Raw genomic sequence first — 14,677 nt, 5'->3', positions numbered from 1 at the left:
GAGGATCTGATTCCAAGATGGCGTACTCCCGGCCCCCAAGTGGACTCTTCACAGCACTGCTTGTTTGCATCCCCTCACAACATTGGGGCTGGTTTCCCCCGGAGCAAACCATCCAGGAGAGAGCAGCAGGGGAAGCTGTCTTTAGTGAACTCGCCTCAGAAGTCACACTGCACCGCTTTCTCCCGATTCTATTAGCCAGGCGCAAGTCAGCAAGTTTGGGAGAAGAAAAGGGGAATCTGGCTCCACCTCACAAAGAGAGATGCTTTACAGGATCTTCATATTTTAAAACCGCTGCGTCCATTGACTGTCAGACCTCATAAAGACTCTGCACCTCTATCGGTCTAGTGTTCACTACGTACAGGAATTTGGTGGTTATTCCCAACAGCGCTGTCACGACACAACAAAGAGAGAATGTTTCCGGGCATGTATTTGAGAGAGCGAGCTAAGAGTGCAATCGATAGAGGTGTTAGCTATAAATGCTGCTTTTATCCTCAGTGCCTAACATACATTCCTTGGAATCAGTTTATCAGAAAAGACTAGTGGGTTTTGTCAGCAATTAATGGATCACTTCAGATGCCAGCTCTAATCCTGGCATGCAGATTTTAACACTCACTTAAATGCCTGCATCTCTGGTCACAACAGAGGAGAACGCCGTGATAGTATTACTCCCTTCACGGGAGCTGGGGCCACAGTGCCCCCGCCAGAGGCACACTCTGACTCGTCCAGCCGGCCAGCACGTCACCCTCGGCGCGTCTGAAACCAAACTCCGCCCTTCCTTCCACCCCGGCTTCTTCCCTAAACTTATTCCATTAATGGCTGTAGCATTTCCCAAGAAACTCGGCCTCATCACCAACTTGAACCTACAATGCTCAAAACAGAAGCTATTGCTCAGTGTCCCTCTAGTATCTGTGCTTGTCTCTCCACCCCAGAGCTGACGCCTCCCCATTTCTGATTATTCCCTCCAGCCATACAGCCCTCACCCCATCTTCCCACCCCCTACCTATCCTCTCCGACCTCGTGGCCGTGCCAGCTGCCTCCGGAGGCTCTTCCGGATCCCCTGCAGGACTGCTCATGCAATCGTTCTGACACTCAGCATCTGACCCCACTTCCAGAGACAGGAAAGAACTCAGGATTTCATGCATTCTGAATTCTAGAGATTCAACAACATGCAACAAGCACTTACACGTCAGACATTTACATAAACCTGAGTCTATGGTTATCTTAGTAGATGTTTACACAGCCCCTATAGGAAAGTTCTTACGCCTACTTCACAGATGAGAAAACTGAGCTCTGGCAGCCGGCTGGGCAGCCGTCCCAAGCGCGGGGGCGGCCCAGGAGCAGTGTCAGGCCCTCAGCCCGGGTCTCTGGACGCCGAGCCGGACGCCCGTTCCCTCCCGCAGGACGTCCCGGCCTCACATCACTGTCTCACCAGGCTGCCACACAGGCATGAGCGACCGCCCTTGACGCCCACTCACGTCTTGTACCAAAGGGGAGATGCTCTGCCAGATGCCACCTGCATAGTCCCAGCTTGAATCATATGAAAATGCTGTTTTTGTAGATTGAAAATGGTCAAACATAAACAATTTCATATGGTTCAATGTAACAGGAAAAGAACTAATTTCCCCCACTGAAAAACACAAAAGCTAAAGATAACTTGATTCTAGCACATAATAATAAAGAAATAAAATGTAAAGAAGAATGAGAACTCTAGGCTACTCTTTAGTTTTGGAAGATCATGAGAAATGACAAAAGAGACTAATGTTACCTGCTCAGTGATGGTGGAGGGCTTCCTGGAGGAGGCTTGCCTAATCACTGCTTGTATGATTCCAGAGGAAGTCTAAAAAAGTCGAACTCCCTCTTTTTACTTTCTTGGGGTAATTTCATATAAGCAGCAACATGTGAATTACAGGAAGGAATGAAATGAAACCTTTCTTCGAACTGCAGTTTATGGACGCACAGCGTAGGAGCTTCTAGCTCCACAACCTTGAGATTCTTCTTTTCAAATCCTTCCTTCCTTTGCATGGAAGTCTCTCTGGGATCCCGTCTAACTGATGGTGGAGTCGTGGCTCTACCGTCAAGCGCGGCAAGCAGTGACCTCACAGGGCTCCCTGCCTCCAGCCTCATCCTCGCCCCCTGTCCCCGTGCCGGTCACACGACTCCAACGGCACTAGCACCAGAGGGCTCCTTCCTGTCCTTCTCTCGCTTATATCCTAGAGGACTAGGTTCCAGCTCACGACACGGCGGCGATCCGGCACCTCCCTGACCAGGGCACTTCAGCCCTCTTGGCTCTTCAGCATCAGCCCTCTCCTCACCCCCCAATCTCTGCTCCATGGTTCCCGCTGTGCTCCTCGTTCTTGGGCCTCCCAGAGTGCTTCATGCTCTCCCCTGCACCTCTGCAGACGCGTCTGACCTCTCTGGAAAGATCTTCCAGACATCCACCTCAGGAAGCTAACCAAGCCATATCCTATTATTCTGGTGCCCTTAGAATTGCTCAGGTTTGGAGAGCGTTCCTACTTGCCTATTCAGCAAATGAAATAGGTGATAACGATATCAAGACACACTCTAAACATGTAGACATATTTGTAGCCCCGCAAACGTTCAGTAAAATTGAGTCTAACGTTTCATTATATTCTGGAGCTGGAGTGCCTCATATCCTAACAATCACTAAGCCTCAAAAATTAATAAGTCAATTACTATCTAAAATGTAGGGGCACCTGGGTGACTCAGTCGGTTGAGCGTCCGGCTTCGGCTCAGGTCATGTGCTCATGGTTGTGGGTTCGAGCCCCGCATCAGGCTCTGTGCTGATGTTTAGCTCAGAGCCTGGAACCTGTCTTCAGGTACTGTGTCTCCCTCTCTCTCTGACCCTCCCCTGCTCAAGCTGTGTGTGTCTCTCTCTCTCTCTCTCAAAAATAAAGTTAAAAAAATACATTAAAATGTATACTGGCTCTCAACCAGTGTGATAATACTATAATATGATGCGATTTTATCCTATCAACATTAGTTACTCTTACGATTAAAATTCACCCACATAAACTCAGTTTGGTTCAACACATATTTATACCCAAGGCAAGTAGCTAGGAATGATCAGAGCTGGAAAGATCAGCAGGAAAATGAACACAAACAACACTAAGAGAAAAACCACCACATGCCACCTGAGAACTATAAGCAAAACCCCACTGGAACCGCTCTGTTCCAACAGCATGGCCCCCAAGACACGCAGAACCGTACTCCTGATCACAGCACCCACGAGGTCAGATGAAACATAAACACCTCTTCCCGAAAGCATCGCCGGGCTGACACAGCAGTCAGGAAGCCACAGAGGCGGCAGCAGCTCTGGGCGAAGAGGGGGCGCTGAAGCTGGCCTGCGCCCTGCAGCCCTGTGTCTTGTGCCTCCCGCCTCCTCCTTGCCCCCGGCTCCCAGGTACACAGGCCGCCACCCAGCCATTCTCTGCACACTGTTGGTCCACACTTCCTGGAGTTTTATGCGCAGAGAAGCCAGCAGTGTGTACCCTGTGGTCTGGCTTCTTTTCAGCACAGTGAGGTCCATCCGTGCAGCTGCCTCGTTACCGCTCAGTTACAGCTCACCGTGTGCACCTGTGATGTCTGCCGTCCACTCACCTGTCACTAGACACTGAGGTGGTTTCCAGATTTTGGCAAATCAAACTGCTATGAACGTTAATGTATAAGTTTGTATGAACATTTAAAAAAAATTTTTTAATGTTTTATTTATTTTTGATACAGAGAGAGACAGAGCATGGGGGGGGCAGAGAGAAAAGGAGACACAGAACCGGAAGCAGGCTCCAGGCTCTGAGCTAGGAGTCAACACAGAGCCTGACGCGGGGCTCGAACCCACGAATGTGAGATCTGACCTGAGCTGAAGTCGGAGGCCCAACTGACTGAGCCACCCAGGCGCCCCAGTTTGTATGAACATTTGCTTTCTTTTCTCTTTGGTAGATACTTAAGGAGTAGAATTGCTGGATCACATACAAGATTCATGTTCAGGTTTTAAAGAAGCTGTCACACTGTTTTCCAGATTCTACCACCTGACATCCCCACCAGCAGCAGAGTTCCGGGCTCTCCACAGGCCCGGCAACACTTGCTAAGATCGGTCTTCTTAGTTTAGACATTCTAATAGGTCTATAGTGGCATTTCAGTGTGGTTTTACCTTGTATTTTCCTAAAGACTAATGATGTTTGACATTTATCCATGTGCTTACCTGACATACATATATTGCTTTGGGGAAACATCTATTCAAATCTTTTGCCTGTTTCTTTTTTATTTATTTTTAATTTTGGGGGGGGGGGTGGGAGAGTGTGTGCTCACGCAAGTTGGGGAGGGGCAGGGAGATGAGGAGAGAGAATCTCAAGGCAGGTACCCCTGTCTGTTTCTTTTTAAATGGGTTATTTTCTTATTGGGTTTTAAGAGTTCTTTGCATATTCTGTATACAAGTCCTTTGTCAGATACAGGATTTGCAAGTATTTTCTTCCAGACTGGGCCTTATTTTTTCATAATAAATAATATTTAAAGTACATTATATAGGGGCACCTGGGTGGCTCAGTTGGTTAAGCATCTGGCTTCAGCTTAGGTCATGATCTCACAGTTCATGGGTTCGAGCCCCACGTCGGGCTCTGTGCTGATAGCTCAGGGCCTGGAACCTGCTTCGGATTCTGTGTCTCCTCTTTCTGACCCTCCCCTGCTCATGCTGTCTCTCTCTCTCAAAAATAAATTAAAAACATTAAAAAAAAAAGTACATTATATATACTAGCCAGCCAAATAAACACAGGTAAAGACAGAATTCATTAACTGAAAGATATATCCTAAGAAACTATCCAGAACAGAGTAAAAAGAGACAAAGAAAGTAAAAACATAAAAGAGAAATTAAGTGAGATGCCTTGGTTGCTCAGTCAGTTAAGCATTCAACTCCTGATTTTGGCTCAGGTCATGATCCCAGGGTCATGAGATCGAGCCCCACGTTGGGCTCTGCTCTGAGAGCACAGAGTCTATTTGGGATTCTCTCTCTCCCCCTCTCACTGCCCCTCTCCCCACTCTCTCTCTCAAAAATAAACTTAGAAAAGGAGAGAAATTGGGGCACCTGGCTGGCTCAGCTGGTTGTTTCCGACTTCAGCTCAGGTCACGATCTCACAGCTGTTGAGTTCGAGCCCCGCATCGGGCTCTGTGCTGACAGCGCAGAGCCTGGAGCCTGCTTTGGATTCTGTGTCTCTTCCTCTTTCTGCCCCTCCCCCCTCACACTCTCTTTCAAAAATAAATAAGACAGTAAAGAAATTTTTAAAGAGAAATTAAGAGAAAAGGAGAAGAAAATGAAAGATATAACATCTGTCTAATAAGCATTCCAGAAAACAAAAATAATAAGTGTGGAAGAAGAATTGCCTGCACAGATAATAGTAAAGAATTTTCTAGACATGCTGATAGATGCTAACCCTCAGAATCAGTAAACTCAACAAACCCCAACAGGAAAACTGAAAGAAATCCACACCTCACTGTGCTTACAATGGAGGACTGTTTAATCCTAATGTCATTAAGTCCCCAAACCGATATGTGAGCGTAAAGGGATTTTGGCATCAGCAACATAAACCCACAGAACTCTGAAGCAACAGGAGGGGAAACCACCAACGCGCCGGAACTGCGAGGAGAACCGCTGAGCAGGGAGGGCCCTGGTGGCCGAGACGCACCTCCGGCTGGGAGAGGGGGCCGGCCAGCCCCAGTTATATCACAGGAGAGTGAGGTCCTGGAAACTGGCAACGTCTCCTGACTCCACAAGTGTAAGTCTACAAGTTTATTCTCTAGACAACGTGACATGTTACCTGATCTGGAGACACTAGGCACAGGTGAGTCCCAGGGGGTCCAAGTCACAATATTAATAATAAATGCTTCCAGAAGTAAATTCTCACATTTCTGGCCAATTTTGATTTGACAAAGATGCCAAGACAATTCAATGGAGAAAAAGGCAGTCTTTTCACCAAATGCTGCAAGCGTAAATAGCTATTTACCGGCAAAAGAATACATCCAGACCCCTCCTTCATACACCAGACACAAAAATCAACTCATGGTGCATCACAGACCCAAATCCAAGAGCTAAAGCTACAAAGGTCTTAGAAGAAAGGAGAGGGGGCGGGATCATCTGGCCTCAGCAACTTACCGCAAGTACAGGAATAAAGCAGGAACTGATTCCTGGTTTCGGCTGGTTGGCTGAGAAAACAGCAAAAAGCACCCCCAGGACACCTACGGGAAATGGCGCTGGGCAGAAGCATCTCCACCGCAGAGCAAAGACCACTCTCCTTACAGGCCTGCATCAAGGCGAGCCCTTGTGTTGCCCTCTGGGAGCTCAGACTCGGGGAGGGTTCCCACCATTCCCAGGAGCAGCGAGAGGCTCGCTGAACCTAAAATGTTTGTGCAGCTAATATGGTTCATGCTACACACTTGCTTCCTTTGGGAGTCCGGTGCCTTCCTATTTGCTGCAGAGAGGCTGCCCAAATGGCCCACTCTCAGCAGGGGCCTGGGTACTGGGGCTCTACTGAGCTTCCCTGGGCCACAACATGTGGCCCGTGCGGTTCCAGCTGATGGCTGGGGGACTGAGCACATCCCGCACGGCTCCACCGGGAAGGCCTCCCGGAAGCTGGCGCCCGGGGTCCTCAGACGTCGTCCCTCACAGTGCGGGAAGTCCCAGCCGTGAGCACACCATATCCCGAGTCCTGTGGGTCCTGGTACGCCCCTGAAACCAGGGGCGGCCCTGGGGAGCCCTGACGCAAGGATATACAATGAGAAAAAATCCATTTCCTTTTATAGCTTATAGTCAAACCAGATCTCCAAAACTGTTGGGCAAGTTTTTTTTTTTCCCAATAACATTTATTTGTTTATTTTGAGAAAGAGAAAGAGGGAGGGAGGGGCAAAGAGAGAGGGAGAGAATTCCAACCAGGTTCTGTGCTGTCAGTGCAGAGCCTGATGCAGGGCTTGAACTCACAAACCGTGAGACCATGACATGAGCCGGAATCAAGAGCTGGATGCTTAACAGACTGAGCCTCCCAGGAGCCCCTGGACAAGTAAGTTCTGAAAGCTCCTGACAGTGTGTAACCTGGAGGTTCCCAGACTCACTGAGCCAAAAGGTCAGTGGTCTGGGCATTTATTTCTTAGAAAACCTGACTTGTTGACCTGCGACTTTGGGACAGCGGAAGTCCCCACCTTCTTGCCCTGGCAGCTGCTAACGGGCATGAATCATAACAACTCAGCTTCCAGCCCTCTTTCAACCTACACGCCCTCGTCCCTCCGCTGCTGCCTGACCTGCCCCGGGCGCCGCGCCTGCAGCGCAGAAGGCTCGGTGCGCATTATTCTATAGCCAAGGTGCGTACACAGCCATTTTGAAGAAAGAGGTTTTTAATAATGCCTTCGGAACTTTAAAAATGCACGTGAAAGTGCGCTGCAGACAATAAGAACATCACAGATGTAATGCATCACTGGGCGTAACAGGCACGTGTGTGCCATAAAGTCCAGCAGTGACTTTGACGTGATGCTTCCAGTGAACTTCCATCTCCCGACAGCTCTCTGCCTTCCTCTAATTAGAACTCACACATATAAGTCTAATTACATGAAACAGAAGTTGGTGTTTTGATTTTTTACTTTGCTTTTCTGTTTGGAGTGTCATTGCAACTACTGTATTGTAAATGATGGAAAATAATTGCATATGTTAAAAAAATATGAAACTTTATAAAGTAAAAAAATAATAAAATTTTTAAATAAAAAAAAAAAAGAACTCACACAAAGGCTACAAACACATTTTTCACTTTGCTGTCAGGCTTCAGTTTTGTTGCTCATGAGATAGAAGCAGCATCTCCCCATTAAGAAACAACTTTATCAGGGAAAAGATCACAGACTCATCACATGAATACATCAGAACTTACTTTATGACTGGAATCCTTTCCTTCGGTCTCCCTTCCCTGTATCATATGCACACTGCCAACTTTGATACAGAGCACTTAACACTCAATATATTTATCCTTCCCTGAAGTTCAGTGCCATTCAGTTGCACAAGTTCCGAACACTTTTTTTAAAAAAATGTTTTAATGTCTTTTATTTATTTTTTGAGAGATAGAGAGAAACAGTGCGAGCAGGGGAGGGTCAGAGAGAGAGGGAGACACAGAATCAGAAGCAGGCTCCAGGCTCTGAGCTGTCAGCACAGAGCCTGATGTGGGGCTCAAACCCATGAACCGTGAGATTATGACCCAAGCCAAGGCCGGACGCTTAACCGACTGAGCCGCCCAGGCGCCCCAAGTTCTGAACACTCCTGACAGCGTATGCGTGTAACCCGGAGGCTCCCGAACCAGGCAGGGCAACCCAGTCACTGGGGACGTTTCCAGGACCCACTGAGCCAAAAGTCCTGCCCACGGGGTCTGGGCATTTATTTCTGAAGACTTTCTGAAGCAGATATGCCTGGCAGAACCCTACAGAGGCTCTAGATTTGGAGGCAGGAGCGAGAAGAGGATTTGTGGAATGGCCTTTAGAAACTGGAAGCTAAGGAAGGAGAATCATAACCCTGACGTCAGGAATAGTTCCGCGTGGCGCAAGGATTATGATACTGAAGGCAAGGAAAGGACATCTATCAAGAATACCGCTGGGCTCTGCAGTGAACAATACCTGCCAAGTCTAAAGTAATACGCACTTTTGAGTGGTCGTCTAGAGGCTCAGGTAGACGACAGTACAAATATATCCAACCTGGACAGCACCGAAGTACATCCGCACGGGCGGGGAGGGAGGAGGCGGGGAGGAGGGCAGGGAGGGGTGCTGACACCCTCATCTCACGGAGGAGAGAGAAGAATATCCCCTAAAATCCCAACAGGAGCCCATGAAAAAACAAAAATCACAGTTCAGTCAGACTAAGTTGGGAAGTAGAGAGTCAAAGTAACTCGCTCTAATTAGCTAGTTAGAAGGTTCTAAAGCCCACGTGACTTAGGGCCCTCCACACTCCGGACCGGCTGCTCCTTCCCCAGGTCTGTGCTAGGAGGTAACTCGCTCAAGGTCACACCTAGTTAGTGGCAGAGCCAGAAAACAAAGCAAGTCTCTAGCCTGAAAATTATCTGGAAATCATCACTAAACCTTCCAGAAAGACCACGTGGAAAATCTCTCTCGTCTCCGCTGTGCTCTCACTCGCTCACTTCCATTCCTTCACTCCGCTCACCCCTGCAGCCACACGCTGCCATCGCCAGGCGGTGCTCCCGAAGGGGACAGAGACTGGGGAGGGGGCACTCCCCGCCTCCCGCCAGGCCTGCTCTGACGAAGGAAGTCCTCTCCGAGGGAGGTGACCCTGAGGAAGGTTTCAATTCACCAGCCATTGTGTCCTCCAGAACCTGACAGAAGGGCCCAGGCATCAACACGGAGCACAAGGCAAGTGTGCCTGTTCACCTCTCAGAGACTGAGGCCACACGCCCCCAGGGCGCGGTCACAGCCCCATGCGGGCCACACTATTAGAAGTGGGAGACCACCCAGAGACTCAGCGTAACTTCATGAAAAGTTTTGAAATATTCACTGGAAATGACACTTTCTACCCCCGAAATAATGCTTTAAAAATAAATTGTAACCCACACTCATTGGTACCTGTAAAAAGCAACTGGAGGACCTTGATCGGACTCACTACTACTTACGCCGTTTTCCGCGCGCTGCTCCACAGGCACGTTCGCGGCGTTTCTCGGAGCCTTCTGCTCTCGGGTCTGCCGGGCACCTAGAGACACGACAAGGCCACACTCACTCACAGACATGTTGGTGCGACGGCGCCTTCCCACCCCTTCTTCCCTTATGTCAGTATTCAGTGAACACAAGTGTGAGCTAGCAGGCTGAACAATTCCACGCTGAAAACAGCTGGAAAGATGCTTTATAATTATTTTCCTGATTTTTATGAAGTTGTTTACATGCAATTTTTTTCTCTATTTCAGAATCTTGAAATTGACTTATAATCGAAAGATTTTTAACACTTTAAAATGATCAAGATGGGAAGTTTGATGTTATATGTATTTTATCACAACTAATTTTTATTACACATTTTTAAGGACTTTTATATTTTAGCAGGGACTAAAATAGAACTGAACATCCACTAGTAAAAACACTGATGCACAGAACTGGCCTTCACTGGCAGGGTCCCCACTGACACGGGGCACTAACACCAATCAGGCAGGCTTTAGACTTTTCCTTTATTCCATAAAAATTCAAATGTTCTGGGGCAGCTGGGTGGCTCAGTCAGTTGGACATCCAACTTCGGTTCAGGGCATGATCTCGCGGTTCGTGTGTTCGAGCCCCGCCTCAGGCTCTGTGCTGACAGCTCAGAGCCTGGAGCCTGCTTTGGATACTGTCTCCCTCTCGGTCTGCCCCTCCCCTGCTCGCCCTCTGTTTCTCTCTCTCTCTCTCAAAAATAAATAAAAAAAATGTTTCCCCCAAAAGGCCTCAAATTTAAACTGAAGAAATTGTATGTCCTGTCATATTTTTTAAATAATTTTTTTTTTTTATTTTAGAGAGACAGAGAGTGCCTGGAGAGGGGGGAGAGGGCCAGGACCAGGTAGAGCGAGAGAATGAAAGTAAGAATGAGAATGAATGAATCCCAAGCGGGCTCCAGCAGGCTCCACACTCAGCATGGAGCCCGACACAGGGCTCAATCCACAACCCTGGGACCATGACCTGAGCTGAAATCAAGAGTCGGGCACTGAACCACTGAGCCACCCAGGTGCCCCTGCCCTGTCGAGTTTTGGTTTCTTAAACAAAATGAAGCACGGTGCACAATCATGCATGTGGTCACGCTGAAGCCGCAGAGACCAAGGTCGCTGGTGTGTCCCATGCCTGCCCCGCCCACCTGGCCGGTGGCCCGCCCGCTGGCAGAGAATCAACCACCCCCAGAGCTGCCTCAATGCTTGAAACCCATGACTTCAAAGGCACATAAACCCCAGGTTAAAAAAAAGAAGAAAAAAAATTTTTGTTCAATTTCTTTCCTATTGCTTTGAAAATTTTGAAGAAAAATGCCATAATGTAAGTGTGGCTTGCTTCACCTTAAAGCATGCGTCCCCAAAGACAGTGATCCTGGCCCCAAGGGGGCAAAGACAGGTTCTTAGGGGAGCAGAAATCAGTTACTCTTCCTATTTACACAGCAGAGATATAAAAGTACATAAATATATAGCGCATCTGATGGGAAAAGATGCAGGACAAGGAACAGAATATCTGAAAAAGGGTCCTGAGGGAAGCAGAAATTCAACAAGAGGCTAACCAAATACTCCCAGCACGGCACACAAGCACGCTGGCACATGGTGTCCGACGGCCACTTCCTGGGACCTAGAGAGGTTCCCAGAAGCAGGAATAACGTGTTCAGGTTAATTTTAATATTCCATAATTTCTGCCTCTTCCAAACAACAAACTATCAAGAAGTTAGAATACTATAAAACACACATTAAAATTATACCAAGTAATCTTTGATGGTAAAGAAACCTGATGACCCTGCAATTTAGAGTCCGAGAATAATGAATGGTAAGAGACGACAGGTGGTGAGCACTTGGGCGAGGTGCACCTCGCTCACCCCGTCGCAGCCCCACGCACCCTGCAGGCGAGGAGACGGGCACAGGGACGGGAAGTCACTTGCTAAACGAGCAGCCTCACTCCCAACTCCAGTGCACCGGCTCCGGGCTCGAGGTGGTGCTCTGCATCCGGCCTTCACCTAGTTACTTCCCATCCCAGGCCTGTCTCCCCAGGCGGGCAAGGCGACGGGGTCTGGCGCCTTAGCCCACTCGGCCATCCTGACACCGCGGGCAAGGCGACGGGAAGTGGACACCTTCTCAATTCCCGAGACTCCTTACCATTGTGGTGAGCGAGGTCTTTTACTTCTTATGTACCTTGTAGTTCCACACAATAAATACTCAAATGTAATCCCTTTTTTCAAATGTTTAGTTTTGAGAGAGAGAGAGAGAGAAACAGTGAGAGTGCAGGGGAGGGGCAGAGAGACAGGGAGAGAGAATCCCAACCAGGCTCCATGCTGACATAGGGCTCGAAATCACGAACTGGGAGATCGAGACCTGAGCCAAAATCAAGAGTCGGACGCTTAACCACAAATGTTAATCCCTTTAAAGGAGAATCAGTGAGTGGCGACTGCCTTGCACTCCGCTCTGTGGGAAGCGAGAGGAAACGTGAGCCTGGGACCCTCGCTCTGGCTGCTTAGAGTCTAAACCGGAGGAGCAGCTCCTTGAACAAGAACAAACCAGGGAACAGAGCACCCTGTTGTACCTGCCATCCCCTTCGCTGGGCCGAGGGGAGAGCGTGTGCGGGGAGGGGCTTGGCAGGGCCAGCAGACAATGAAGACGTAAGAAGGGGTGTGGCTGAACCGGAGACAGAAGGGAGGGAGGCTGAGGAGATGGGTAGGGTCCTGCCACAAACGCCATCTCCGCCAAGCTGAGGGGTGTCCAGTAGGGAGGCGGGGACTTTGCTGGAAGTTCTGAAAAGTCATGAAGGCTGTGATGCACTTGGTTCTTCAGTCCTGACCGATGGCCCCAGACGGTCGGGGCCGCCATGTGAACCCCCCAGCCCCGCACCTGTTGGGGGCCTCCCTGTCCGGGTCTGCATTCTCCCCCCACATCCTGCTCACCCCTCAGCGGCCCTCGTCTGTCTTTTCTAAACCCTCTGCCCTGTGCTGACAGCAGCCTCCCTCACGCCACGCAGCTCGGCGTCCTCTCCTACTTGTCTGGGGCACCTGCAGGGCCAGCACCACCAGGCTGAGCAGCACCGTGTAGTGGTGATGACGAAGGTCCCCTGGGAGGCCAGCGTCGTCACCTTCCTCATGACCGAGCAGTTCTCTCAAGTACCCTGCCACCTCTGAACTTCACGAGGTGAGAATAAAACAAGACCTTACCCCTGACCCTACACCCAGGACACTGACGCTTGCGTACACACACTGTACTAGTCAAAGGAAAATACAAACCCTCTAAGTTAAGTGTGGCCGGTACGAGAGGGGTGCACGCCCTCGGAGCGCTCGGGCAGGGGCTGAAATAGTTCCCGGCACCTGAACAGCACCGCAGCTGCCAGCCAGTCCAGCCCTCCTTCTCGGGAGGCTTCTGTGCAGAAAGGCAGGCCCTGCCTACGGTAAAAGTGGATGAAGAGCTGGGCCTGGGCCCGGGCCTCCTGACTCCAGATGACCAGCTCCGGCCGGGCTAAACCCCAGAAGTTAACGGTGCATTGTTAACAACAGCACCGGAACTCTACTTACAGCTGTGCAAGCGTGATTTTAAAGTAGCTAGCAGCTCATCCTAGGAGCGGAATGTCCTTTCTGATAAAATGCAAATAAAAGGGGATAAATCGCAATAAAGAAATATTCTTCGTACAAAAGGGTACTTTCTGTACCCCCTTTGCTGCGTCCCTTCTGAGGCGGCAGAAGTGGTCTAGGAGCTCCGCTGGGTGACAGGCTAAGGGTCTCTTAAGTGCAGGATATACGCTTTTAAAAGATTCTCTTACTTTGTTTAAATTCTGATTCAAAAATAGGTAGCATATTGCCATGGTTCAGAATTCAAAAGGAACGAACAGGTGTACGATGAACACTCTACCCCCCCACCCCCCGCAGCCACCCCCCAAGGCCAGCCACGCCGCCGGGTCTTACTGTGCTTCCAGAGACACGTCACCGGCGGCGGGCCAAGGCAGGCGCACAGAATTACACTCGGTCCTGCACGGTGCACGTGCTGCGGCACTAAGCTCACTCACCTGTTCAGGACTCGGTCTACACCATCAGGTTGGGGCACACAGCTTCCTGACTGATGCCCACCGCAGGCCTTCCCCCCCCCCCCCCCCCCCCCCCCCCCCCCCCCCCCCCCCCCCCCCCCCCCCCCCCCCCCCCGCCCCCGCCGCTGGGCCCCACGGGCACACTGTGTGTGCGGTACCGCGCGGTGTGCAGGCACAGCTTCAGGAGGAGTTCTGAGAAGCGACACCGCTGGGTGAGAGGCCAGGGGCTCCGCTAGGCGTCACAGACACCGCTGAGCTGCCGGCCGGCAGCCCCCCAGCACGGCACAGCGCCACTTCTCCCGCTGCCTGCGCCGGGACCAAACGCTGTCTTCGCCAGCACGTCTTTTGTGAGCAGTGAGGCTGAGCATCTCTCCACACCCTAGGGCCACGCGGATTTGCTTTTCTGTGACCTGTGTCTTTGTAGATTTCCCCTTTTCTTAAACGGGTTTTCCTTAATCGATTTTAGAAAAGTTTATGAACTATAAATGCTGTTTCCCAGCTTATAATTTGTCTTTTGACTTAACTTAGGGTGGTTATTGCCACTCTGACAGTTTTGGGGGTGGGGTGGTTCTTATTTTTTCAGTAATTGAGTTTACCAGTCTTTTACCACCTACTGTTATACTTAGAAAAGTCCTGTTCACCCTAAAAATTAAAAAAAAAACCCAAATCTATTTCTCAGAATTTTTCTAATCTTTTCATGGTTTCACTTGTTCTTAAGATCTAGATATTTGATGCATCTGGTGTTTGTCAACAGTTTCTTTAAACAGCAGGACCCCCCACACGTCCGAATCCGTTACCTGGCTGACCTAAGGCCCTGCCGCGAGGTGTGGAGCGACCGAAAACCGCAGGAACAGAGGTCAAAGAAAGCGAGATGCCACCTTTCCCTCTCCCTGCTTGTGAGTGAAGGGAAAACAAAGCATGTGAATAATTTAAC

The 14,677-nt window shown here is 49.7% G+C and overlaps 1 protein-coding gene across 4 annotated transcripts in view; it reads right to left on the bottom strand.

Annotated features, from left to right (window-relative positions):
- The window catches only part of PPP1R13B (protein phosphatase 1 regulatory subunit 13B), a 65,521-nt gene that overhangs the window by 26,346 nt on the left and 24,498 nt on the right, over nt 1–14,677 (bottom strand). For all 4 annotated transcript variants that reach the window (XM_029950252.1, XM_029950248.1, XM_029950249.1 and 1 more), the window contains exon 4: nt 9,651–9,727. In XM_029950252.1, coding sequence (XP_029806112.1) covers nt 9,651–9,727 — 77 coding nt within the window. The remainder of the gene's footprint in view (nt 1–9,650; nt 9,728–14,677) is intronic.

Source organism: Suricata suricatta, chromosome 9 (genome assembly GCF_006229205.1).
Source record: "Suricata suricatta isolate VVHF042 chromosome 9, meerkat_22Aug2017_6uvM2_HiC, whole genome shotgun sequence".
NCBI classification, from domain to species: Eukaryota; Metazoa; Chordata; class Mammalia; order Carnivora; family Herpestidae; genus Suricata; species Suricata suricatta.
This window is presented reverse-complemented; position numbering and strand designations above follow the sequence as displayed.